Below are 26,293 nucleotides of genomic sequence, written 5' to 3'. Positions count from 1 at the left end.
CCTAATTAATTTTCCCGATAACCTTTCCCATTTCTTGGTTGACCTTTTTTACGTCATCGGAAATAAAAATCCTAAGAGATCCTGCGACTCTTTGTGTGTCCCATTCCCTTAGAAAAGCTTTGATCTATTGATTTATAATTATACACCCTTATAGACCCTCTAAAACATGAGAATAAACCCCAAAATTTCCCACGAATCGCGTGGATAGTAGGCCTAGTAGACAGCCGAAAACCGTCTCTATCTGGATGCCGGCGTCTCATCAGCTGCTTTCTATGGGTTTCCTCCGAGGTTTAGTCAGTCATTTTTCCCAGACGGGCGGGTGTGGGACCAGACCAGGGCGGCAGGCCAGACCCGAAACAGCCAGCCAGGACCCAAGGGGGACCATGATCAGACCGAGACACAGAGAGAGAGAGACACCAAGGCCCTGTTTTCTCTTTATTTTTATGATTATTATAAATACTTTCTCTTCCCATTAACACCTGGTGGATGCGTGGAATGGCTTTTTCACTTCTTTTTTTGGTGGTAAAAGTGAGCTGATTGTATATTGCTTGCAGAACCAAACCCACCTGCGTTTACCTCTCACAAACCGCCATTTCCCGATAACTAGCTGTCCGGAAACTTGGTGGTATAACTCTTTCTTTTTATTTTAAACAGACTACTTAATTAGGGAAATTAAATTGATGGCCTCGTAAGATATGTTCCTACCATAAGTATGACACTACCTATACAAGTTCGTAATGCTACTGAGAGACTTACAGCTCGAGCTAGTTGTAGCAGAACGACGGAAGCGACAATTGAAGTACTACACTCGGATGGTTAATTAGTTTTGCAGGACTTCCATCTAGGTCCTATTTAGTCTGCATTACTAAGCCTTTGACAGCGCCTTACCACCAGGTGTCGTTCGCTTTACCCTGAATCTAATCTATGACCTACCTCATTCACTTCATGACAAGCTCCAGTTTCTAAGTTACCAGTGACAAACTTATGGTCAACATATCTTATGAACTGACCCCTCCGTTTAGGAGAGAATTTTGGTGTGAGAAATTATAATACAACGGTTTTTGAATTAAAATAATTAACAACATTTGAGGTTGTAATTCGACTCCCGTTTTAAGCCCAAGGTTACTGTATCATATTTTTTCTTTGTTCCTTTATAACTTACTATAAAGTACCCAATACGCCCCCATCTTTAAAATGGCAGACATCAGAAAAGGAACCGTAATAACGTCTGCTATACTAAAGGAAATAATTTAACTCTTGTCGTAGTACGATTAAACACTAAACATCTTGTTCTTTATTTCCAATTCAAAAGCAAGTTTAAGAAATTTTCTAACGGCTTTTTGAAAGTTTGCTAAAATGTATCATTAGTAACAGGATTTAAGGGGGCGTGGCTGTTTCTCCGAACAAGTAGGAAAAAAAAGTTAGCACGTGTACGTCCAAACACTTCCCTGAATTAATTTCATTACCCTTGAATATTTGCCAAAATTAAATAAATGATGCCGGTTGTCTTACATGATGTGGGAAAGGATTTCCCCTTCTCTTAAAAAGTGTATCTTGACGAGTTCTTTTTATCAAGTTTTGAAATAATTTAATATTTTTATTTGTAAGAGATTTAAGTATGCCTTATAGAGCCGGTTTTCTCTGTTAGTTTTATTGGTAGTATGACGTGACCGGTTACCGGTGGTATCTCTCTCTGAGTCTCTGACTTCCTTTTACTGTATAGTTTTAGAACGGTTCTTCTTTTGGTATATCCCACGGCTAGCTTTCAATGTAATACCGGTAATAATAATATTAGCGGAATTAATCAACTTAAGCCTCGAGGCTAGTTGTACTTTGGTTGTACGCCAAGAAAATTTTCAGTGTCAAATATTTTTTCTTTTATCGAATCTGCACGTTTCCCATGGTACGGGATTTTCAACCAACGAATGCCATACGTCGTTCGTTGTAAATTGTAAGGTATTGATAGAACTTGTAAGGTATCGCCTTGAGATAAAACGTCAATGGGATCTGTCTGTAATTTCTGAACGAGTTTTTTTATAGTGACATTATGTAGGTGTGGAACAGTTTTTTTCTTGGAAAATATTGGGGCATTTAGTTTAGGCCGCCTAACTAGGAAACACCGGATGAAACTAATTGGTGTAGCATGATTAATGTCTATTTATTGATTTGATTAGGTAGATTGTGCTTGTACTAAAGGGGCTATATCGTTTCTTAACTTTAACTGCGCATGCGATTAAGGGTTGCCAGTAATTTGTTATTAGAGCATAGATGTCTGGCAACACTTGTAAGCACAGGAAAAGCCTGGATAATGAGTTAGGCCTAATGACTTAATTACCCAATCCCTACCTTTTATCCCGTTGCATCAAGCCACCGAATACTGTTAGTGTTTAGAAAACGTGAACATTTTATCAAACAGTTTAATTTGTTCACTACAGTTGACATTTTTTTGTTGTCTATTTAATTACTTAAGGTTTTTTTTTGACCAAAGATTTACAGTTGCCAGCCAAAATATCGAGGGTGTGGCCATACTGTTATGCAGTTATCAACCACAATGAAATTATAAGTTTATAAGATATGTTCCTACCATAAGTATGACACTTCCTATACTTCGTAATGCTAGACACATCTCGAGCTATAGTTCGAGAACGACAAGCGAGAATTGAAGTCCTACACTCGGTTAATTAGTTTTGCGGTCCATCTTCCTATTTAGTCTGCATTACTAAGCCTTTGACAGCGCCAAAACCAGGCGTCTCTTTACCTCTAATCTATGACCTACCTCATTCACTTCGTGACAAGCTCCAGTTTCTAAGTTACCAGTGACAAACTTACGGTACAAATCTTACGAACTTATGATATAATTCAGATGCTTTTTCATTTTTCAAAACGTTCTAACGCGAGTGATGGGCTTCATATCAAGTTCTCCATAGAAAGAAAAAATAACCATTAGTAGATGAAATTTTTGGAGAAAAATTCCCAAATGTCTCTACCTATATACTTTTCACCTTCTGGTATAAGGGCAGGGAACCAAAAAATCCTCCAAAAAATCACATATCCGGCTTCATCTCTGGTCCCCAAAAAGAAGAACTCGCACCCCCTTTTAAAATATTTAGAAAACCCGTCAATGATGTTGGGCTGCTGAAGAGGGGTCATTTTACCAAGGTGCCATTAAAAAAGCATGGGGACTGACGGTCTTGATAGAACGCGCTTTTTGTGTCAAAGATACCAGATGTCCATTACAAGGAAGTAAAGAATTCCTGCCTTGAATTTTAAGTAACTCCTTGTCAGTTATGTCACCTGGTTATCTTCAAAAACCAGTTGTCACATTAAGTAGCTCCAGGGATAGATAGACTTTTTTAAGACGGAATAAACAATGTTTGGCCTTTACTTCAGTCCGACTCATAGACGAGTATATAGTCCCTTCCTTCAACACGTAACCAAAAAATTAAATTATCTTATTGGCTCACAAAAACTACGTATTGGTGACGTTGCTGACGGGGAGGGCCAAAAATACGTAATTCCTGTTTAACTCTGTCGCCATGACTACGACCCCTCTTGCGTTGTACCATAGCCCACTCGATCACGCGCGTCACGACGCAAGCTGCTCGCGCTATAGCTATGGAGCGCGGATCGAGTGGGCTATGGTTGTACAGATAAGCGTCTTCACAGGGGTTCAAAATGGAGCCGTCTAAATGCGAGGGTCCAGGTAATTGTTCGGGAATTGTTTTTAATAGCAATTAAGAAGGTTGTTAGTGAATTTGGTGCCGGTGTTTTGGATTTGGAGTACATCTGTAAAGGTGAAAAGTGTTCGCTAATTCTTTCTTAAGCCAATCATTTCTACTATCCTCATGATTTTGTAAACGAATTTGATGAAGTTAACCAAGGCTTAGTGAATGGTCAGGAGTTTTGTGAGCTTAGTGTTTGGTTAAAACCTGTTCGTGCTGTAATATCTATGAAGACTTTTACTCAATTCTAACTCACTTTTAATTTTCTTGGGTCCCCATTTTTTTCAGTTGCAAGCCCTATGTCTTGTGTAACTTCCATTTTTAAACAATGTTATTTCAAAAATTACAATCCGAGCCTATTCCAACTTGGCAGACGATTGGGCAGACGACGGGCAGACGACGTTTACTTGACCCGGATATACATACAACGCCATAACGAAAATAAGACCCGCCTCTTCTTTCATACCCCTCCGTCACGGGTAAGGGGGTCGTGGACTAGGACGCGCACCCGAATAACCCTGTTACCCATTCCGTCTTAAAAAAGTCTATCTATCCCTGGTAGCTCTTTATATCGTACATTTCTTCCACTTGAAACCTTTAACGGGTCATTTTCTGAGCCTGATTTAAATGGGAGATGTAGAAACAGTCACCCCTGACCTCATGCATAATGTATAAATCAAAGTCCCGATTGAATAAAACGAATTAGTGAGCTAGTTGTCCAAGGTAACTCCAAGTAATGAACTTCTGTAGACATTCTCTAGAGGAATTAGGAATGAAATAAAAAAAATCAGTAAAAATAGTTTATATTTGGGGGGGGGGTTAGGGGGGCGAGTGCCTGACGCGACCAGGTATATGGTAATGATAGGCTTGGGCCCGAAATGAAACTGAGACTGCGTAATGCGTGCGCATGTGTGGCGGTTATGGAATGGTGGTGAGCGCATTCTGGCGACGCAAATGAACCCAAAGTCAATTTGATTGGTCGAGGGAACCCGGCCCTACGTCTCCCTTCTTTCTATAGCTAGATTAACTGACATTGTATATCCCGTGTCTATGAAAATCATTTGGAGAAGAGAATGGAGACACGATTAAACGTCTATTGAAGATATACCCCGCGTTTTAAGATGTATTTGTTGTAAAGAATGGTATTTTTTTAGCTGAATAGGCTAGTGGGAAGTATGGCGTGGTGGCTTTGTGAAGTACTTAGAACGTTACGAGCAGTGTTGAAATTAACTCTGGCTCATTTGACCCAAGTATTCTGTTGTCCTTTTTTCTATTTTTGCCACAATTCACGGAATCTCGGCATTACAAGGGATGAAATGTACTATGTCTGCCATAAATTAACATGATCTCTCTTTTTTCCCAATTTCTAATAGACCTTTTAGAAACACCCTGTATGTATTTCAGCATGGTTTATCCATAGTTTTAAACATCAACTAATATTCGATATTTATCGATGCTCTCGACTGATTTATAAATTCCGAAATAGAGAAATCGAACGTTAAGTAACCTTACCAGTTCAATAAATATTGGTTTTAGACCAAAATTGTCATGAGAGGTTGGATACTCGACGGACTTTATTTCTTGTAACGTTTCGCCAAATTCTTTCTAAGCCTCTAAGTATCCCACCCCTCTTTATAAATAATCCATAGATATTCTTCCGATAAAGTCGATAATTCGAACAAGATGTGGGAGGACTATTAGATATTTTCGGACGACGGCCAAAGTCCGGTACCAATCCATATTAGCTTTTTCTTCTTCATTGACCTCCCTAGTTTTGGGGGTGCTTTTGCTACGCGGTTTTATGGATCCGATGGAAGCCTGGAACCCATCGGAGCAAGCGCCGTAGAGACTACGGGCTACCCCCTACCTATACTTTTAATATTAAAAGAAGCTAGTCGCTGCACTGGACCTTACTTTTGACGTAAGAGACTGCGGCTAAAAACAAAAAAGAATCGGCTTTTCGGAGAAAGGTATAAGGTGGGAAAGGTGGTCGTTGCGTTTCCATGGCAACCCGGAAACACACAGAAAAGCCGGCACCTCCCTACAGTATCTGGCTCTCCGTCCACCGACCACTGGGCATTTTTAGCGCGCGCAAATCGACCTCCATTTTTTAGCCCTTTTTTAAATACTTCGCGGATTTATTTAAGGAAATATATACTAAAATTTTAAATTATAATTCGGGTTTGATATTTAAATTCGGTGATAATTGTATATTTAATTTTAGTCTTTTCTTTTATTGTTTAGATTTGGAAAATAAGTGGAGTTTCTTGTAACTGGACTGTGATCTTGGATGCTGGCGATTTTAAGTGGTAAGATTTTCTTTATATATATCTTTTTATTATCAAGCTTAGATTTAAGTTAAATTATTTAATATTAACATTTCAATTTGACACAATCAAACTCGCGAACGGTCTAAGGACCTAATTTCTAATGTTTGACTGTGTCATAGTTGACGTCCATTTTGTAATAAATGTTTTAGGTCTAAAATTCAAATATCACTATTCAATAACGGGGATTTAGATTAAAGAATTTTAGACTTTACTTATTATTATTATTTAGTTTAAATTGAATTACTAAACTAGGTGATAATCTTAGTCTAGACATAATGAATCACTTCTTAATGCACCAAAATCGTATCGTCAAAATCTGAAAACCTGGGGAATTCCGTGGTCAATTTATCGCAATGAAATCTTTTCTTTAAAATAATTATCAAAGTAATAATAATAAAAAAGCTAAATCAATTTGTCTCGGAACCTTAAAGTTGGCCTCCCGGTCCAAAATTTTATCAAAAAAAAAAAAATATTTTTTCCGAATTTTAGAATAATTCCAGCTCCCCTTTTTGGATGCCAATTTTGATTTCTTTAAGAAAATCCAAAAATTCTTTTCACTTCGTCAAAGAATTATTTAGCCCGCGGTAACATTTTAAGGACTATACTTTCAACTTTCCAGATCAGAAAATTTATCAAAAAATTGTGTATAACCGAGGAATTCAGGGCCTAATTAGGGTTAGTGAAGTTTTTCAAGATGGCGGCCCCCTATTTTTACCCCCCCCCCTTCCGCGTGCAACTCTAGGTGTTCATTTTTGGTGGGGCATAATTTCGTTTCGCGCTCGCGACTCCAATCGGCACGAGCCGAATCTCACTCGTTTTTAGTTTTTAGCGCCATCTATTGATGGCTAAAAACTAATGCATTTATACCGAAGATTTACTACCCCCACTTTTACCCCTTTCACCCCCACTTTTTCCCCCTTTCCCCCCTCTTTTCCCCCCATTTTCCCCTTTTTTTAGTGCCTTTCCCCCCTATATTACCCCCTTTTTTCCCCCATTATATCCTATGTTACGGCTGGTTGGGCGTCTTAACCCCGCCTTTTCGCGTTAATTTATTCAAATTTATTCATAATTCATAAATAATGCTCTAAAACGCTAACAGATGGACCTAGGGTAGCTAAGCTTCATATTATTTTATTTCGTAAATTTCCAAATCCCCAACGGGACTCGAACGCTCCAACGTCAACGCTACGGTTCGGAAACCCGGTACGCTAGAACTGCGCCACAGAATGCTTATATAAACCTTTGCTTTCATGAGATATAAGCTGGGATAGAAATCCATCTCGAGTCTAGGCGCGTTTGCGGCGTTTCGCGCTAAGAGAGAGAAATTAAATAATCGCCCACTACCACGTTAATATGACGTTAAGTCGGCCTCAAAGTCACGTCTGAAGCTTAGAGTTCTTTTCCTAAAACCTTATCAGTCTTGAATGTAGAGAGAAACGAATTAGCAGGCAAAGTTCACCATGAGTTAAGCAATGATATCGTCTCTTGAAAACTCGTCTGCTACTCTACTTAGTTAAGCGAGCAGTCCACGTTTACAAGTGAGATTAATGATAACTTTATAAATAATGATGTTTAAAATTAACCGATTGAGGAAGTTACAATAGTTCAATATATATTATTCTGTAATTTAATTAAGATTAAAATAAATATATATTCACGAGTGAGATTAATGATCATAATGGTAGATAATGATGTTTCAAGTAAGTTAATTGAGGAATTCACTGTAGATTAATTAATATTATACTTTAATTTAATAAATATTATACTTTAATTTAATTAATATTATACTTTAATTTAATTAAAATTGAGGAAGTTACAATAGTTCAATATATATTATTCTGTAATTTAATTAAGATTAAAATAAATATAAATTCACGAGTGAGATTAATGATAATTATAAATAATGATGTTTCAAGTAAGTTAATTGAGGAATTTACTTTAATGTAATTAATATTATACTTTAATTTAATTAATATTATACTTTAATTTAATTAATATTATACTTTAATTTAATTAATATTATACTTTAATTTAATTAATATTATACTTTAATTTAATTAATATTATCATGATACTATAGTTTATGATAACTTTACAAATAATGATGTAGTTTAGTTAAGTTTAAAACTAACCGATTGAGGAAGTTACTATAGGGTTGGTACTGGTAATTATGGACACTTTTTGCAAATCTTTGAATAACTTCCGTGGAGCTAACGTTAGACACCAGAAACTTTCAGGATATGAAATATGATTCTTTATACACAATTCGCTGTTTTCAGCTTTTTAACTCTCTTAAATTTTGCACAATATCCTATTTCCCAATCCCCTCGGAGGACCCCAATTGTGAACAATCACTGGTAAATGTAAACACCCTGACCCTAAATACTGAAGGAGGTAGTGAATGAACACTGGACCCAAATGTGAACAACAATGATAATCAAATGGGAGGAATAAAAAAGGCCCTAGGAAAGGACAGGGTTGCCACAGTACCTGGAAATAATGGAAAATCTGGAAAAGTCAGGGAATTTAAAAATGGGTCGAAAAGGTCAGGGAAAAGTCAGGGAATTTGATTTAGTGGGTAAAACTTCTGGGAATAAGTCTTTATTGAAAGAGTAATGAAAGTTTCTCCTCATGCTCTCTCAACACAGAAAACTCTAGATTAATCCTTAAAAATGTCTAGAATTGTTTTTGTAAAGTAAATGCTCTCTTAGACTGTTATTTATAGTTAAAATGTTTCTTATTTGTATTGGTGCAACAAATACATGGGAAAATTTAATGTTGAGAGTTTATTTAATTATAACCACTTGAAACGTGCAGTAAACATTCACTTTTTCGGCCTAAAAGGTCAGGGAAAATCTGAGAAAAAGGTCAGGGAATTTGGTTCTGAAAATTCCGTGGCAACCCTGAAGGAGCTACCATTACGTAGGGCCTAAATCCATGCACCTAGATTAAAGTTTACGCAGATGTGATAAGTGATAATAGGATAATATAGTTAAATCAATACCCGAGTCAAAATGTTCAATAATTTGTTGAGAAGTCCTATTTATTTCGATACCTCGCATAACAGCTGTCTCATTTTCTCGCTTTCCCGCCCAATAAGTAGTCGTAGCTACCGCCCTCTTACCGCTAAATTGATAAACTTACTAATGGCGCGAAATTTGAGTCTTTTTTGGGTCAATGATGTATTTTAAAGTTAATATTATAACTTTTACTTTTATTTTTTAGTAAAATAGCTTAAAAAGGATTCTAATTAACCTTGAAACAATTGAATTTTTACCTGGTTTTTTCCAACTCTAAAATCGAATTCCGAATCGAAACCACAGATATTAATATCAATTTTATAGTGAAAAACGTGATCTATCTAACGATTAAAGGTTAACTCTTGCTAAGCTTATTCCCCGATGGTATTGTATTAAGCAACACCTAAAATTGGCATCAACTTAAGTTGATTAGTCCGAGTTGGTGTGTATATAGGTTCGTATCTTTCATCCACGTATTCCTACAATGTTCATACCATTTTTATCGTAATCCTCAATATTCAATCTACAAATAGAGCCCTTTTAAAAGGAATTTAAGCCGCCCAAAAATTAGCTACAAAATGTTAAAGAAAAAATAGAATCGTTCACATTTACCAGTACCGACCCTAGTTTAAAAAATATTATTCTGTAATTTAATTAAGATAAAGTTCTGTAGGTTAAGTTTAAAATGAACCTAATGAGTAAGTTACTGTAGTTTATTACTAGATTGATTTTATTCATAATAGGAATGCTATTTTACAAACAATGAAAAAAAAAAACCCGAAATGCTAAATTAGCTGGGGTCATCTTATAATGCATATAGTAATACTAATTCTTGTCACTAGAAGGCGGTAAAAACTATATGACTGGGTCATCTTGTTAATCAAGGTGATTATTATTTTCATCCAACCGCGGAAAGAAATTATATTAAATGATACGGGGAAAGTGAGAGGGAAACATTTGTACCTAAGCCTCGGTCTCTACTGATCATTAGGCCTAAATTAAATCATGGATACGAGACAGGTATCTATTTATCTGACTTTTTGAATTCAAAATTTCTAAGCCTCGGTCACTGATCATTAGGCCTAAATGAAATCTGGCTTTTGGAATACAAAATTACTAGGTTTGGGTGCGTTTAGAAACGTGGCAATCTTGAAAACTTTTGTATGTTTGGGCGCCATTTAGAAATCAGTTCAGTTCAGTCATTTTATAGCCCTAAATTCAAATTATGATTATTTTTAATAGATCTAATTAAAGGGGTAAAAATAATTTGAAATACGTCACAGGTACCACATGACGCCAATGTCCAAAGACTCCTTATGAATTGGACTGGACACTTACTCCTTGTTTTTCGCGAGATTGATGCACCAATTCCTTAAAGTGCTATATATAGGTTTAGAAGTGAAACGAAGAAATTTCTTTGAACCACGCCCCTCCTGGGTCACGTGCCTCTGACGTATTTGAAATAATCTTTACCCACCCGTCACTGCTGCCTTCTTTGGAGTCCCTTTAAAGTATTTGAAGCAGTATAACGGGCGTTGTTAGAGTAGCCTTAATTTGACCTACCCTCAACCTTTAACAGTATTATTTTCTTTATAATCTTGAACTCTGGCAAAAAGGGAGGTTTTTGCCCGTAAGCTAGATAAATTTCCCTCTAATTACGATTAATATCGTATCGTCTTTTAAACTTGAGATACACTGGGGGGCTGAGAACGGAGTATAATAGGCTTAGCGATATAGAAGAAGAATTACTTCAAGGTGAACTTGATTTGGGTTGCCGCCTAATTAGTCCAACTAATATAAAACAAAGAACTCTAGAACTGAGTGAATATTTCAACTCCCATCCGCACCGGCTTTAATTCATACCAAACTGGTTCGCGTTTTCTTTTCTTTTAATTTCATAGAAATAAATTCAAATAATTCGTTAAATAACTGAAGAAAAAAATTAATATTGAACTGAGTTTTTGTTTTCAAAATTTAATATAATCAGGGATAGATTTAATTTTAGGAGTAGGAATGGAGAACAGAGTAATATCTGGGCGCGCGTCAAAGCCCCGTACCCCCTACCACGGGACGGAGGGGGGGATAAAAGAAGAGGCGGGTCATAGCGACAGAGGTAAAAAAGGAATTACGTATTTTTCGCCGTCCCCGTCAGCAACGTCATCAAAACGTAGTTTAAGTAAGCCAATAAGATAATTTAAACTTTTCGTTACGTGTTGTAGCGAGGGGCATTATACTGGGCTACGAGTAGGACTGAAATAAATACTAACCGTTCTCCATTCCTACTTCTAAAATTAAATCTATCCCTGATACGATATAATATGAAAAAAATTAAAAATATATTTTTTTCTTTCATTTAAATGGAATTAAAATGGTCAAAGCTCGATATATATTATTATTATTATTTAAGGGTTTTAATGCAAATTGGGTCTCCCTATAAGGGTCCCTCGGCAAGGATGCCATTAGTCTGGTTTTCATGACGTGAATAATCAGAGAAAAGAATGAGATTTACTTTGGAGGTGACGGAAGTAGTATTGGGGGTCGAGTCACCTCCAGGGGACAGGGGATAAAATCGCCAACCCGTGTCGTGGTCCCTCAAACTTTGTCGCCCAGAATCTTGACTTACAGACAGGAGTACACCATACTCCCGACAAGCTTAGTATTTATTTAGTCGGTTAGCGCGTTGTTACGACCCATAATGTGCTAAGACGATAAACGAAACGAGGGATCTCGGACTAAGGTCTTTTCTTTTTGTTCTTAAATTGATTTTGTCACTTGTGACCGCGCGGTTTATATGCAAATTAACTTGAGGCAGGCCATTCAGTATAATTGTGACGAGACGCACGTAGTTAATTCCTACTTCGTTCTCAATGGCACTGGAAGAATTCACGGTCGTCCCATTTGAGAATCCGTGGTTTCTCCTGTGCTATACAGAAAGAAAGGAAAAATTTTCGACTAGTTCCTTGTTTCATACACAATTTTGTTTTTAATTTTTCGTTTCCAGTTTTTGGTTTTTCTTTTGTTTTGTCTATTTAATTTCACTGCACCAATCAAGAAATTTTAGGGGAATGGGTTGGGGGGGGGGAGAAACTGTAGATGTAGGCCTTAAAAACTGTTAACTGATCTATCGCGAACGGGAAATAATAAATAAGACATTTTTTATATTATTATATAATTTTACCTTTACACAAATAATATTATATAAAGTCCGTATTAGGAATACATAAAGCTATTAGGAATAATTGTGCCCCCTTGTTTATTTCCACCCGGGTATTGTGGGTATACCGGGCTTGAGAACTTACTATCGCGTCACGCCTCGTAATTCTGATGGCGTCCTTTACTAAACTGTCGCTTCATTGGTTGGTAGCAACGCAAGCTCCTAGGCAGGGTTCAACTCGTAGCGAGATAGATCATTATTCGTGAGGTAAAATTCGCGATTCATGATTATGATTAGTCTAGCACTTCTCACAAAATCCGCCTTGATTGAAAATGGATGTAGTACGCAATTATTCCTAGTAGCTGTATGTATTCCTGGCTGTATAAACCTAGATTACCTGTACGGGGATAATAACGTCTATAAGAAAGACTTGGAGGATTTGATAAAGGATAAATGGAGGGAAAAGGGATAATGGGGAGTGAAGCGGAGGAATCACCTTTGTCGTTTCAGCTTTTAGTCTCTCTCATTGTTTACCTTGAAATATATATATAATCAAGTGAAATCTTTGTTCGCACAGACTTGCAACTACGTTTAATGAACTCTCATCCCTTTTTCAATAAACTTTACGCGATAGATGAGTTACTTGGTCCTAAACGTGTTCAGATGACTGTGAGAGATTTTTCATGAATTATTTTAATTATTAATCTTTTTTTTTATCATAACTAAAATTATAATATAACTTCACCGGCTTCTCATTAGATCTTTTTATATAATACTACATTTATAATTTTATTAAATTGACAAACCAGCTATCACAATTTACATAATTTCGTGAGGGCAAGTGTTGCCAGTAATTTCTGACGTGTGAAATTCAACCTCTATCTACAACAAACGTACAGAAAAGCTTGTAGTTCGATTCAGTAATTATCATTCAATTCCAAACCTGTATACATACAGGCAGATACAGAGGATGATCTAATAACAAATTACTGGCTGGCAACCCTTACTGAGCGCATGCGCGGTTAAAGTTAAGAAATGAAGAGAGGGCTGCAAATTTCTCTAGCCCCCCCCCCCTTTTACCGCGAATTATCTATAATATTAAACTAGCTTGATTTTTACTTTTTTATTTCTAATTTAAATACGTAATAAGTTTGAACAGAGCCTGCTTTTTCTTCTCTCCATATTTCGACCCTCCCTCTCTCACAGTTTATTTTTTGTTTTTGAGTTATATCACCTGTATGCTTCGTTTTAATATTCTTATTGTAGGCCCTATACCTTTATACCAGCAAGTTTTAGCCTAGCGCGTTCGTAATTTGAGAGTTAAGTTCACGAAACCAATTTGGCTTCCTGAAGTTTTCTTTCTTTTTCGCTCGTGGTTTTGGTTATATAGGTAGCGCGGTTTCCCGCTTCTCTTTAGCGCGTGAAAAGTTTCCCGCAAAAAATAAAAACACGTTTATTTTCCTGGAGCTTTTAACCAACCACACTGGGTTTAGGTGAGTTTATAATTCGTAATTTATGATAAGTAAGAGACGTCGTCCGTCATGTTGTTGTGTTGTACAATTTAGTTGGGATAAACATGTACACGTACCAGGCTACTCGCGAAATATTGCGCGTTTAATGATTATCTACCGTATTTAGGAAGGTGAAAATAAATGGAAGGGAGATTGTTGTAAGTTTTTAAATAATAATATTTTGAATTAAGTAATGTTTTTCCACGGAATTAATTAACTTAATCTTAATTACATGGGTTGGAATAAATCGGAGAGAATATAGCGAGAGAAGTTGATTACCTGGGTTTGAATAAATCAGAGAGAATATAACGAGAGGAGTTGATTACCTGGGTTTGAATAAATCAGAGAGAATATAACGAGAGGAGTTGATTACCTGGGTTTGAATAAATCAGAGAGAATATAGCGAGAGGAGAAGAAACTTAAAATGAGGTGTCGCTAAGCTCTCTATTTCTAGTTAACTAAACTAGCGTTGTTTCTAACAGTTAAAAAGATGTCAGAAATATGAGATGTTACAAAAAAATTGTTATTTATATTCGTTTCATTCTCACTTTATAGTCTATCCATCTTTCGTTCCCTTAATTTGCTCTTCTGTCGCGAGCGTTTAGTCTTTAGGCAATTTTTTTTTTTTTTTTGACGATTTTGATTTTTTTATTCTTTGCATCAGTAGGCCTTTAGGTGATTCTATTTCTATTCCTGGTTTGTAAAATGGGTATTTTGACCTTTTGGTTTGCGAAAAAGAAGAAGAAGAAATGCTTTCTCGAATTGCCAGTTCAGTTCGATTAGCGATAGCTTGATCCATAGAGCGAAAAGAAAAAAAGAAGGCGGGTAGAATTTCCAATCTTCCATCTGATAATAATCCTGCAAACGCAATATTATTTTTTTTTTATTAAATGGTGGCGTGTAGTAACAACCGTTCTGCCTTTAAGGTACGATGTAGCCCCTGTATATTTAAGCTTAAATTAGTCGATTCAGGGAAATCATGTTCTTTGGTTAAGATTTCGAGTCTAAAATGTAACTTCTATGACCGATTTGACCCAAAGGGACACTGTTTTCGAGTTATGTTTGGAATATTTTACAAAGGATGACCCTTTAATTAAATTTGAAATCATTGTGTGTTCAGTTTCTCGTGTTAAATTGAAGGAGTCGTGCGTAAAACACACTCCAAACACATAAGTCGAAGACGGTACCCCTTGTGGCCAAATGGAGATAGAAGTTACAACATTTTCGACTCAAAATCGATTTCCCAAAGAACATTCCCTCCCCCAAAATTTCTAACAGAATTTTCAGATACACCCTGTATATCCAAAGACATAGTAAAAATATTAGGCTTAGCACCTCTATAAAAAAGAAAAAAAAAAGTGACTCGGAGGTCAAACAAATTCATCGCATCAGGAGTCCTAAACTATTACATGTTTTCCTTAATTTTGTTTTTATATTGAACAGAAGCCTTTAGAACACGTTTTTTTTTTCTGCTTCTCAAGTCAACTTGGAAGTTAATGTTATCAATCATTCCACCCCCAACCCGCCTTTAGCCGGCGTCGGTTATAAACGATTTGTTTTGGACAACAACAAATGTTAACCCTTTTGTTTTCCCTTATCATACCGTAACCTTTCCCATTTCAATTTCTTTTTTCTTCTGGTTTTTTGAAGAGTACTTTAATGAAGCAAGGGGTTATTTCCCCATAGTTCCGTGTTGGGTAATTGATTGCGGTTCTTTTTCCTATGGGAAAATTTCATACGCAACATGATATGATACGAGGGTTGAGAAATATTGGCGCAATCGCGAATATAACTTGGGTGGTATGTCCTAACTAACTCGAAGGTTATTTTAAAGGAAAAGGTCAGGTCACATACCATTATACCTTAAAAGAAAGGCCTTTTTCTAAATATAAAAGGTCTGGCGTCTGCTAGCCTTGAACCTTTTACCCCTACCTCTCTTAGTCTATGAGAATTCAACCCATCCTGTAGGGGTAAGAGGTTCAGTTTAGCAGACGCCACTAAACCAATAGCGGATGACGCAGAAGTTCTTGATTATTTTCAAGACTAATTAAATGCCAATTTTTTTTTGTAACAAGAGGTCATTAATTATTTTTTTAATTTTATTCCTTATTTAGAATTTAAGGTATTTAAAAAGTTGTGATTGTCATTTTTTGTTAGAAAAACTAATTTTAACTGTTTTCATTTTATTGCAGGTTCTAATTCTCCGGGGAAAAAATTCAACTTGAAGGGTTTTTAGCAACTATTGCGAACAAATTATGCAAATGCCTAAAGAGTTCTATGCTCTGTTTTTTCTTCAGTTTTTCTCCTTGGCACTGGAAGAATTCACAGATAAATTTACGAAAGTCGTGGGTTCTCAGGTGCCAAAGAGAACGACTGCGTCTGCGCGACAATGAAAACAAAATACATATATATATTTATCACTTCCTCTTCCGTTTCTTCTACTTCCTCTTCTAAACGCTACTTCTCCTTCTTCTTATTCTTCTTCTACAATCCTTAAAAATAAACAGAAAACACAAAAATATCAACGAAAACATAACAGTGAAGTAATCATTTTTCTTTCAACAATATCTGTAGAATTTTGTATGTTTGACGAATAACCGCTGTATGGAAGAAGTATTGACAGTTCAATGCCTTATCCGAGTAAACATCTAAGGAGCAACTTTACCGAGTGCCATATCCTTCTTGGAATGATTAAAATATCAAATAAGTTTATGGGAAGTTTTTTTGTAACGGTCGGCGTCGATCGAGTTGCGCGCGCACTACGTTATTATACGTCACACAAGTCCGGATAATATATTGGATTTTAATCACGATCAAGGGTTGGAAAAGAAAAAGAAAAAGAAAATGGCGTCGTCACGTGACCGTTTTTATTTTCCTCGTAAAAGCCCCCCGAATCTTCCGTTCTTTGGCACTAGCACATTTTTGTGTTTCTGTTCGACTACAAAGATTGTGTTAGTACCAAGTAACGAGGAGAGGAAATACTTCGAAATTATTTAATGATGATATATTTGGTAATGTTGTCTATAGCTACGTGTTTAAAATTTTGTACATGGTTTTCAGACTAGGAGGATTTATACCATTTTTACAAGGAGTCTGGCCTCCTTGAGTAGTAAGTGTAACACCTGAAGCCTAGACTACTCCTTGTGTAAATGGTATGAATCCTCCTAGTCTAAAAACTATGTATATATTATTTTGTTTGTTAATTTTTTTTAATTAAGAGTGTCTTTTAACGGTATGTTCAGAAATTAAGGGAGATTATGTTCTTAGGGTTAACTCGAGTCGTAAATCTTGGTAACTTCTATCTCCATTTTGACACTGAGGGGCACCGTTAATAAGTTATGTTTTTTAGTGTTTTAGGGAAGACCCCTTAATTGAAGACTTACCATTGTCTAAAACAGTTTGTTAATTAAAGTTAAGGGGTCATCCTTAAAATACTCTTGACAATCTTAACTTGAAAACGATGTCCTCCCTCCCTTGTGGCAAAATGGAGATAGAAGTTACATTTTCGACTTGACAGATCTTTCAGAAACACCCTGTAGATTCATTCCCTTTCCGTGGAACATATTGATGTATTCGCGAGCAATCAGTGACAGTGAATGTATGTAAATAAAGCTCAAAATGTCCATGCATTTTCTAAAGATGAATTATGGTTTAATCTTCATTCCTTGGTTCTCCGCGAATGATGTTGATCTTCTGTGGTAGAGAAATTTGGTCGAGGCATGCGTCTACGATTATGTTTAAGAGTCGTGACGACGTAATAAGAATTGAAGGAAGATTTTATTTTTTATTTTATTTTGAAGAATTCCTCGGACAGAAAAAAACTAAAGAAAGAAACCGGTCGGATGGTTGGACGTACGCCCCCTACTAAATGAGAGAAACAACCGAAATTCTTCATCTTTTCAAGTTTTGAACTCTCTGTCTCTCAACTTCTCTCGTGAAATGCTTGAAATTGCAGAAATTATGCACTTTTTTTGGCGTCCTAACAAAAATGCCCCTTAAAATTGTATAAAACGGACTTAGTTATAGCATAAGTTTATAAGTGATATGTTACTACCATAAGTGTGACACTAGTATGCTAGAGACTTACAGCTCGAGCTAGTTCTAGCAGAACGACAAGCGAGAATTGCAGACTACACTCGGTTAATTAGGTTTGCAGTCCATCTTCTCCTATTTAGTCTGCATTACTAAGCCTTTGATAGCGCCAAAACCAGACGTTGCTTTACAAGAATCTATAACGTTTCCCCTACGTCACTTCATGACAAGCTCCAGTTTCTAAGTTACCAGTGACAAACTTATTCTATTTGAGAACATGGTCGAGTGAAGTTCTGTGATTGGTAAAGCGCGTCAACATTTCTTTGATGTAACATTTAATAAAATATTTCAACAAAAATATTCTGTCTGTAATTTAGTTTTTTTTTAACCGTGAGAAAATGAAAAAGCCAGTCAAAATTTATGGTAAACACCGTTGAATTTTGGAAAAATTCCATGTTACGTCAGGCGTGACGTTACAGACGGATACGGCCCAGGACGGTGATGCTACAAACACCCCTTTCGCTATCTCTCTCTCTACTCTACTGTATATGAAAACTCAAAAAGTGGTAGTTGTTTCGCCATTTTATTATAAAAAGGGGTACTTAATCAGGTAAGGTAATTTTAATTATGTGGTTGAAATTAACACGCTCCTATTCGTTTGAGAGTTAAAAAAAAAAATAATTTTAATTATTTTAGTTTTTCCTTTAAAAACATTTCAAAATGTTTTATTTTATTTTGGGTTTTTTTATTACCAAAGCCCTTGGCAACTTTGGTGTCCATTAACTCTCCTTGACGGGGAGGAAATGTATTTTTTTGTAGAGTCTTCCCGGAAACCCCCTGTTACTTATTTTTCGGAGCAGTAGACTGTGACAATAGGACGCGATCATGGTGCACGTTTCGTTGTGTTCAGAATAGTTTGACCTTGTATTGCATCGCCTTTACCTTATTTTATTTTATTTTAACGTTTCTGAAATATTTATTATAAAAAATTAGGCCTAAAATATGCAGAAAGTAGGCTAGAAAGTTCATTTTAAATTTGGCGCCTTAGTTACTTAGCCTCGTACATAAGTGTTGGTACTACTCCATTTTATTTTACTACAAAATTGTATTTGCGATATCATACACGCATTCAAGAAATATTTTCTCACGAACTAAGATTTAAATGTGTATGAAAATTGAAATTCAAATTGTATCCCTCCCTATTTTTTTTTATTAAATATTCAAATTTGTTTTTAATAATAAAGTAAAATATACATTCGGGTTTATCCAACTTGTTTTGGAGGGAAAAGTTTCAGCGAAACCGGCGCCACCTTCCGAGATTTGTGGTCCCTAAAAATAATTGTTTTTACATTTTCAGTCAGATTGCGTTTGTGTTGTGTTAGGTTCGGTTTTTCCTATTAAAATGGAAGTCAGTAAAGAAGCGTTACTAGATGAATTAAATGGTAAGAATCTTTGCATTTTTAACTAATTAATGATGACAGTAAAGATAAAATTGTCGTCTTTCTAATGAAACTTTGTAATTTGAACGATGTACGCTGATTAAATAGTTACAAAGGAAACTAAATGGGCCTTTGGGCGGCGGTAGGCCTTGGCCTATTCAGTTGCCAAAATTTGAATTTGTTTTATCATAGGCCTTTGTTTCTATTTGCCGGCGATTTTTACTATTATCTACAAGTACTTTGGTCCCTTTTTTTTCTTCTAGATTTTGAAAAGAAGCGGCCTAGTGAAATACCTCCGACATTGGAAGATTATCTTATCAAAATCGCCAAAACTGGTGACACACTGTAAGTAAAATATTGAAATTCATTTAAGCCTAACTTCCTATCCTTTTTTTTATTTCTAATTATTGACCTAAATAATTAATAACACAACGAATATATAATATCTCCCCTGGGCAGATTTCCATGGCCTAAAGTTAAAGTCCTGGTTCAAAAGAAGCTAGAACTTGTCATGAGTGAATTCTACGAGTCTTGTCCAACTGATTCCATATCAAATATTCCCAATGTAGATTCATTCAAATTTGAGGCTCTCAAGGAAAAAATATTAGAAGCGGTAGACTCATTTAATAGGCGAGTTTTTCTTGAATATTATTCTGAAAAATAGGTCAAAAATCTTACCTATTTTTGTAAATATTTGTTTTCTTCAGTGCTCCATTTACCATTCAGAGAATATGCGAGTTAATTACTTCTCCAAAGAAACATTACAAAAGAACGGATAAATTTATGAGAGGCTTGGAAAAGGTAAGCCTATTTTATCTGTAGAATATTTATTGACAATGACCTTTAACCCCATTTTTTTTATTACAGAATATATTAGTAGTTAGTACTGTTGAACCAACGTAAGTTGATTATTTACTTTATAGTAGATTATATATTATATTGAAGTAGTATATTTGTTTTAACAGTGTTGGAAGACGTTTGGAAGTCAATAACAATGGTAATATCCTAATCAATGGAGTCCTAGAGCTACCATCTGCCATATCTGATTTGTTGCCAACTAACAACAATGATCCAAGCACTTCCCTGGCAAATCACGCGGCAATTTCCGATAGTGGTAGTATCTGCAGCAACAATGCTATTTGCATAGACAATGATCCTTCCGCGTATACGCGAGGCGTAATTAATGGCACTTTGGAGCCTTTAAGAATGAGCCCTTCATCTTCTCCAAGTAGTTCTTCATCTAACATGACTGTTTCCTCAGCTTCCATGTTTCCTTCAGAGGTAATGTATAAAAAACCTACTTAAAGCTTAGTAACAATAAAGGAAATAACCCCTCGAAAACCCAGTAAATAACCCCTCGAAAACCCAGTAAATAACCCCTCGAAAACCCAGTAAATAACCCCTCGAAAACCCAGTAAATAACCCCTCGAAAATCCAGTAAATAACCCCTCGAAAATCCAGTAAATAACCCCTCGAAAACCCAGTAAATAACCCCTCGAAAACCCAGTAAATAACCCCTCGAAAATCCAGTAAATAACCCCTCGAAAATCCAGTAAATAACCCCTCGAAAATCCAGTAAATAACCCCTCGAAAATCCAGTAAATAATCCCTCGAAAATCCAGTAAATAATCCCTCGAAAATCCAGTAAATAACCCCTCGAAAATCCAGTAAATAACCCCTCGAGAACCCAGTGAATAACCCCTCGAGAACCCAGTGAATAACCCCTCGAGAACCCAGTGAATAACCCCTCGAAAACCCAGTAAATAACCCCTCGAAAATCCAGTAAATAACCCCTCGAAAATCCAGTAAATAACCCCTCGAAAATCCAGTAAATAACCCCTCGAAAATCCAGTAAATAACCCCTCGAAAATCCAGTAAATAACCCCTCGAAAATCCAGTAAATAACCCCTCGAAAATCCAGTAAATAACCCCTCGAAAATCCAGTAAATAACCCCTCGAAATTCCAATAAATAACCCCTCGAAATTCCAATAAATAACCCCTCGAAATTCCAATAAATAACCCCTCGAAATTCCAATAAATAACCCCTCGAAATTCCAATAAATAACCCCTCGAAATTCCAATAAATAACCCCTCGAAATTCCAATAAATAACCCCTCGAAATTCCAATAAATAACCCCTCGAAATTCCAGTTAATAACCCCTCGAAATTCCAGTTAATAACCCCTCGAAATTCCAGTTAATAACCCCTCGAAAATCCAGCAAAAACGCCGCGAATACCCCGTAATTACCCTGTAAATACCCAGTAATTAACCCCCTAATTACCCATAGATACAGTGTTCGACTAATGAGTCAGTAGCAACACCCGGAGATAGTGAATCATCGAGTTCTAGTGACAGTGACAGCTCTAGTGACTCTCTGACAGCTGATTACCCCAAGGATATCTTAGCGGCTGACAGTACCAGTAGAAGGATTTCAAACCATCAACATCAGCAACAAGAAGTTATGGCTCAACAGCAACCTCAACAACCGTACCAGGTGGCACTGCCGGATCAACCCTGTACATCACAAGCTCAAACTATGTTGCCAACCACCGATATTAATCAAATGGACACCACTCCCGATCATCCTTCTCCAACCACGCCAGATCAACAACATCAAACTGAACCACCACCTGAAGAAGGAGTTTCTTCCTCGGATGTCAGGCAGGACATGGTTCCAGTTGGCCTCATTGTTGATGATTCCAGTAAGTTACTTCGGATTAATTAATATTATTTAATTAACAGGGCCCCCAGAGGTCTTATAATTCCTATAAAATCCTATATTTTTAAAACTGTCCTATAAAATCCTATAATTTTGGTTAAAATCGTCAAAAATCCTATAAAATCCTATAATTTTGAAACTGTCCTATAAAATCCTATAATTTTGGTTAAAATCGTCAAAAATCCTATAAAATCCTATATTTTTAAAACTGTCCTATAGAATCCTATAATTTTGGTTAAAATCGTCAAAAATCCTATAAAATCCTATAATTTTGAAACTGTCCTATAAAATCCTATAATTTTGGTTAAAATCGTCAAAAATCCTATAAAATCCTATATTTTTAAAACTATCCTATAGAATCCTATAATTTTGGTTAAAATCGTCAAATATCCTATAAAATCCTATAATTTTGAAACTGTCCTATAAAATCCTATAATTTTGGTTAAAATCGTCAAAAATCCTATAAAATCCTATATTTTTAAAACTGTCCTATAAAATCCTATAATTTTGGTTAAAATCGCCAAAAATCCTATAATTTTGAAATTTGGGCGAATTCTAAGCAAACCATCGGTTAAACCAGGATTCGGGTCTAAAAAATATCATGAAATGGGGATGGTTTCCCTCGTATTGTAGCTAAACTAGTTAAAAATAGCTCGGTATTTTATGGTTCTGATAACAGAATTAACGTTCAGTGTGCACCACCGTTTATTTTATTGTCCTATATAATTCTATTATTCTGGAAGCCCCTGTTTGTCGCAGCCCTAAGCTCTTAGTATGGTTGTATGGGGGGCAAATAGGACTATAACATACTCAAAGGAGATCCCCGTATCTCTAGTAATAGAACCAGAGTTATGAACCTCCAAAATTGCGTTTAATGCTTTTCCTATGGAGGGGGTATATTTTCGAACATTTTCCATAATTACTCGGCCCCCGTTTGTCGTAGCCCTAAGTTTTTTGTATGGTTGTATGGGGGGCAAATAGGACTATAACATACACAAAGGAGATCCCAGTATCTCTAGTAGAAGTAGAACCAGAGTTCTGAGCCTCCAAAGTTTAGTGTAATGCTATCCTATGGAGGGTATGTTTTTGAACATTTTTTTTTAATTACTCGGCCTTTGTTTGCACTACTGGTTCTTAAAAAAAATAAAAATTAATATTTTAGTGTCCTATATATAATATAATCCTATAATTCTGGAAAAACGTCCTATAAAATCCTATATTTTCATGAAAAAAGTCCTATAATTAGCCTTATTCCTGATCAGCGCCACCTACCCATAGCGGTGACTTTGAGAACTACTGTAATCGGTAAGCCAATCAGATGTCGCTAAAATGTGGTGACGTCATTTTTGGTAAGACCCCGAGAGTGCCCGTCAGTGACGTCACCACATTTTAGCGACATCTGATTTGCTTGCCGTTTACAGTAGTTCTCAAAGTCGCCGCTATGGGTAGGTGGCGCTGATCAGCAATAAGCTACGCTAATTCCTATAAATATTTTTTGAAATTCGGCTGGGGGCCCTGAATTAATCAATTCTTAAATTTGTAACTTTTCTTTCAGTTGTATTAAATAATGGGAACGTTTTGGTGGCTGATTCAACTGAAAGTGGATCGGACACGAATAACACCACTTTAAACGTTTCCACGTCAGAATCAAATAACTTAATTGTCCCTGAAAGTAGCATTGTCGATCCTGGTTTGAGCTTGGGTGAGAATTTTTACCTAATAGGTACTTGGAACTCTCCGTTCATCATCTTTTTCTCGATTACGTCTTAAAACTTTAATTACCTTCTTTTATTTTAATTGTTTTTGCGTAAACAGGCGACGAACTTTCGGTTGTGAAAGAAGTAGCGGAGAATTTAGTGGAGACTTTATTGAGCCAGAATGTTTCTTCGGCTGATGAATTACCAACTGGTATTTTGTTACCCGGAACACCTACTTCTTCTTCCTCCTCCTCTCAAGAAATTGTTAATGAAGCTGCCGCCGCCACAATTGAAGGGGAAGTCACCAGCCTTAATTTAGATATTCCTGATGTTGCTGTTCATTTCCCTGCCAATATTATCATGGGTGGAGATAGCGGAGATGAAGCCCAGTCTACTCTCTCCGAAGTAAGTATTAGAGGCTTTTTTTTAATCTAATTTTATTTAGCTAAATTTAATTGATAGGCCTTATTTAATTTAATTTAATCATTTTAAGGGATTAGTTAAGAAATTTGGGTTTAAATTTAGTTAAATAATTAAGGAAATTAAGTTAATTTAACTCTAATGTATCGTGGAATAAGAAAACTTTATGTAATAGATAGATATAGTAATTCTGGACTAAATCCCAATTAGTTTCGTTAATTATTAATCTAAAGGGATTAGTTAAGAAATTTGAGTTTAATTTTAGTTAAATAATTGAGGAAATTAAGTTAATTAATTTAACTCTAATGTATTATGGAATAGGAAAACTTTTATCTAATAGATAGAGATAGCAATTCTGGACTAAATCCCAATTAGTTTCGTTAATTATTAATCTAAAGGGATTAGTTAAGAAATTTGGGTTTAATTTTAGTTAAATAATTGAGGAAATTAAGTTAATTAATTTAACTCTAATGTATCATGGAATAGGAAAACTTTACGTAATAGATAGATTAATTCTGGACTAAATCCCAATTAGTTTCGTTAATTATTAATCTAAAGGGATTAGTTAAGAAATTTGGGTTTAAATTTAGTTAAATAATTGAGGAAATTAAGTTAATTTAATTCTAATGTATCGTGGAATAAGAAAACTTTATGTAATAGATAGATATAGTAATTCTGGACTAAATCCCAATTAGTTCCGTTAAATATTAATTAATCTAATTAAAAATAAATATCAGGAAGATATTAATTTTTAAATTAAAAGGTTAATTATTTAATTTTAAGTTTCAATTAAATTAAATTAAAATTAAATCTAATTTAAGAAAAAAAACGGGAATATCTTTTTTTAAAATGAAACTAAATGGTAAATTAATGAATTATTTAATCTTAAATTAATCTTAGAAGATTGAAATTGCCGACAATATGGAGACGGATTTGACTTTGAGTGGTGTTGTGGCGTCATCTACGTCAGTGACAACCTCCTCTCAATCCGTCATCCATACTCAACAACAACAACAACAACAGCAACAGATATTGTCATCTCCAACTTTGACTCCGTTACCGGATCAGAGTGAGCCCATGGAACAAGACTGACGGTATTATTAAACAATATTTTACCAGAAATCTATGAATAAACTATAAATTAAAAAACAAAAACAAAAACGGCGGAAGAAAATAAAATAAATTTTTATCCTAAAATTTGGAGGAAAAACAAACAAGTTAGAAAAAACAAAACATTTTTTTAAAACTTTTTTAAATAACCAAAATATTTGTAAATATTGTAAATAAGGTTGACTTGTTTTTTTGGGGGGAATTTAAAGATGATGGTTCTTTTATCTTTTTTGAAACGTAAATTTGCGTGCGTGCAATTGCCAATTATTTAATTAAGTTTAACCTTGAAATATTATATTTTTTCAGGTGTCATTAAATAAAATTTGAAATTTCCAATCCACCTTCTTTCCACCCCCTCCTCCCCCGCCCCCCCCGCATGCAAGTGACAAGGCTTAACTCCCGATTTGTTTGTCAAAATGATTCATTGTTTGTTTTTGAGTCGAAATATTTGAATATTTAGTCGAAATATTTGAATATTTAGTCGAAATATTTGAATATTTAGTCGAAATATTTGAATATTTAGTCGAAATATTTGAATATTTAGTCGAAATATTTGAATATTTAGTCGAAATATTTGAATATTTTCGACTGAAGCAGACGACGCGTCATTTTGTCCCCATGATATTTGTCAGTTGAAAATCGTCGTTAAGCCTTGGCACAAGCATCGGGATTAATAGTGAACTAAAGAATTATATCAAATAAAAGTAAACCCTATTTATTTGGGTAAATTACAAAGTTTTATTGTTTTTTTTTTTGTTTATTAAAATTCCCAAAAAATATGGTCAGCCAATGAGTTTAAATATCGCCCTGTAAAGGCAGTTAATAAATATTATTATTAGGCTTAAATATTGTATTGTCAACTTTAAATTTGAAATAAAAATTTGAGTTGGGTCAATTTTTTTACATTTATTTAAATAAGTACAGGACACTGGACATTGTCCAATAAAATCTGAAAATGCCCCATAGTGTGCTACCGCGAAGCTGGGGGGGGAGGAAACTGTGACGTCAATATTGGGTCCCGGACGACTTCTCGCGACTTCCAATATGGTCGCCTGAAAATAAGGTAAGAGATAAGAGCATGTGACGTCACTACAAAGTTCGTGGTAACACACTATAATTTAAAAAAAAAAAAATTAA

General features: G+C 35.4%; 1 protein-coding gene and 1 long non-coding RNA gene across 3 annotated transcripts in view; one reads left to right on the top strand and one right to left on the bottom strand.

Moving 5' to 3' along the window:
* The first annotated feature begins 19,083 nt into the window (after positions 1-19,083).
* On the top strand, positions 19,084-26,051 carry LOC149588604 (uncharacterized). Of its 2 annotated transcripts, none has more exons than XM_089862379.1 (10): positions 19,084-19,211; positions 19,472-19,553; positions 19,668-19,838; positions 19,916-20,009; positions 20,076-20,107; positions 20,174-20,489; positions 21,498-21,912; positions 23,485-23,631; positions 23,745-24,031; positions 24,947-26,051. In XM_089862379.1, the coding sequence occupies exons 1-10, from the start codon at positions 19,172-19,174 to the stop codon at positions 25,136-25,138; spliced, it is 1,776 nt and encodes a 591-aa protein (XP_089718505.1). In that variant the 5' UTR covers positions 19,084-19,171; the 3' UTR covers positions 25,139-26,051. The 2 variants fall into 2 exon arrangements, with proteins under 2 accessions (XP_089718505.1, XP_089718504.1); XM_089862378.1 differs by having other exon boundaries at positions 23,485-23,652.
* Positions 26,043-26,293, bottom strand: part of LOC149588603 (uncharacterized) — a 437-nt gene continuing 186 nt past the window's right edge. The window contains exon 2 of the long non-coding RNA XR_016379913.1: positions 26,043-26,267. This is a non-coding gene — a long non-coding RNA (uncharacterized LOC149588603). The remainder of the gene's footprint in view (positions 26,268-26,293) is intronic.

This window comes from Phalangium opilio, unplaced genomic scaffold (assembly GCF_054372755.1).
Source record: "Phalangium opilio isolate 3A_F unplaced genomic scaffold, DU_Popi_V2 ptg000540l_1, whole genome shotgun sequence".
Taxonomy (NCBI): Eukaryota; Metazoa; Arthropoda; class Arachnida; order Opiliones; family Phalangiidae; genus Phalangium; species Phalangium opilio.
This window is presented reverse-complemented; position numbering and strand designations above follow the sequence as displayed.

Coding starts and splice junctions, on each gene's coding strand:
- LOC149588604 (XM_089862378.1), top strand. CDS start 19,172: ATGGAAGTCAGTAAAGAAGCGTTACTAGATGAATTAAATG. Junction 19,554..19,667: donor GCCAAAACTGGTGACACACT/GTAAGTAAAATA, acceptor TCCCCTGGGCAG/ATTTCCATGGCCTAAAGTTA. Junction 24,032..24,946: donor CCCAGTCTACTCTCTCCGAA/GTAAGTATTAGA, acceptor AATTAATCTTAG/AAGATTGAAATTGCCGACAA.